This window comes from Numida meleagris, unplaced genomic scaffold (assembly GCF_002078875.1).
Source record: "Numida meleagris isolate 19003 breed g44 Domestic line unplaced genomic scaffold, NumMel1.0 unplaced_Scaffold346, whole genome shotgun sequence".
Lineage (NCBI taxonomy): Eukaryota > Metazoa > Chordata > Aves > Galliformes > Numididae > Numida > Numida meleagris.
Genome location: NW_018364572.1, coordinates 23,819 through 25,169, shown reverse-complemented (window position 1 = coordinate 25,169; position 1,351 = coordinate 23,819). Strand labels below are relative to the sequence as shown.

The 1,351-nt window shown below is 69.4% G+C and overlaps 1 protein-coding gene across 2 annotated transcripts in view; it reads right to left on the bottom strand.

Moving 5' to 3' along the window:
• The window catches only part of CLPB (ClpB homolog, mitochondrial AAA ATPase chaperonin), a 44,702-nt gene extending 44,262 nt beyond the window's left edge, over positions 1–440 (bottom strand). For both annotated transcript variants that reach the window (XM_021383130.1, XM_021383131.1), the window contains exon 1: positions 10–440. In XM_021383130.1, coding sequence (XP_021238805.1) covers positions 10–373 — 364 coding nt within the window. In that variant the 5' untranslated portion in view covers positions 374–440. The remainder of the gene's footprint in view (positions 1–9) is intronic.
• Between the last annotated feature and the right edge of the window lie 911 nt (positions 441–1,351).

Here is a 1,351-nt window from a genome sequence, read left to right as displayed (position 1 = left end):
CATACCCACCCTTGGCGGAGCGGTCCCTCCCGAAGCACGCCGCCAACACGGCCAGGGCGCCCAGCACGGCCCCGGGGGGGCCCGTCCCATCGCCGCTCCTCTCCCCTCGGGGCTCAGCCCTCAGGGCACCGGGAAGCCCCGGGCGGGGGGGTTCTCCCCACAGCCGCCCCCCTTCGGCCGCTCCCCGCCACGGCAGCGCCGCGCTCGGTCTCCTCACGGGATGGCGGCGGCCTCTGGCGGCCGCTCCCGGGACCAACCGAAGCCCCTCGGCCGCGGTCCCCGAGCTCTCCGCCGGGGCACAGAGCCACCGGCAGGGCCCGAGGAGCCGCGCCAGGCCCGGCGGCGGCGGGCGGCCCCAGAGGGCGGCCAGCATCGTCCGCGGAGCCGCTCGCAGCGAACCCCCCCCCAGCTCAGCGCTCACGCCGGTGAAACAAGATGGCGGCCGCCGGCAGCGCGGCGCGGGCGTAGCGTCGGCGCGCGAGGGTTGCTGGGAAGTGTAGTTCGCGCGGCGGGCGCCGCCGTGATGACGTCACGAGGGCAGGACCACAGCCCCCAGGGTGCCCCGCGACGCGCGACGCACTTCCGGGGCGTGACCGGAAGCGGCTGCTTCACCAGGCAAGGGGCTGTCGCGGCTGATGCCGGGCGGGGTCGGAGGGCCGCGGGTTCGAGTCCCACCCGGGGACACTCCACGGGGTGTGCACGCGTGTGCAAACACACCTACACGTGCGCGCGCTTGCACGCAGAGGGTGCGCGCACATGCAGTTATATGCGTGCCCACACGAGTATGCACATGCACACGTGCCATTACGCGCGTGCACACACAAGCCTGTACACGCAGCCGGGTGCACCTGGATGCACACGTGTGCAATTATCTGCGTGCACGCTCGTGTGTGCACTTGCAGGCGTGCACGCACGGCCACAGGGACGCACGTGCACGTGTGGTCCATCCCCCACTCCCATTCCCCTTACCCTATTCCTCCCCAACCCATTCCCCGCCATCCCATACCCCCATCCCATTCCCCAGTCCCATTCCCTCCATCCCATTCCCTCCATCCCATTACCCCCATCCCATGCCCAAACCCACTCCCCCATCCCATTACTCCCATCCCATCCCCCGTTCCCATTCCCCTTACCCTCTTTCCCCCTCCCCCATTCCCCTCCATCCCATTCCCCAAGCCCATCCCATCCAGTTCCATCCCCAAATCCCATTCCCCATCCCACTCTCCAACCCCATTCCCCAGTCCCATTGCCCCCATCTCATTTCCCCATCCCATTCCCTCCACCCCATTCCCCTCCATTTCCATTACCCCCATCCCCATCCCATCCCATCCCATCCCCATCCCCATCCCCA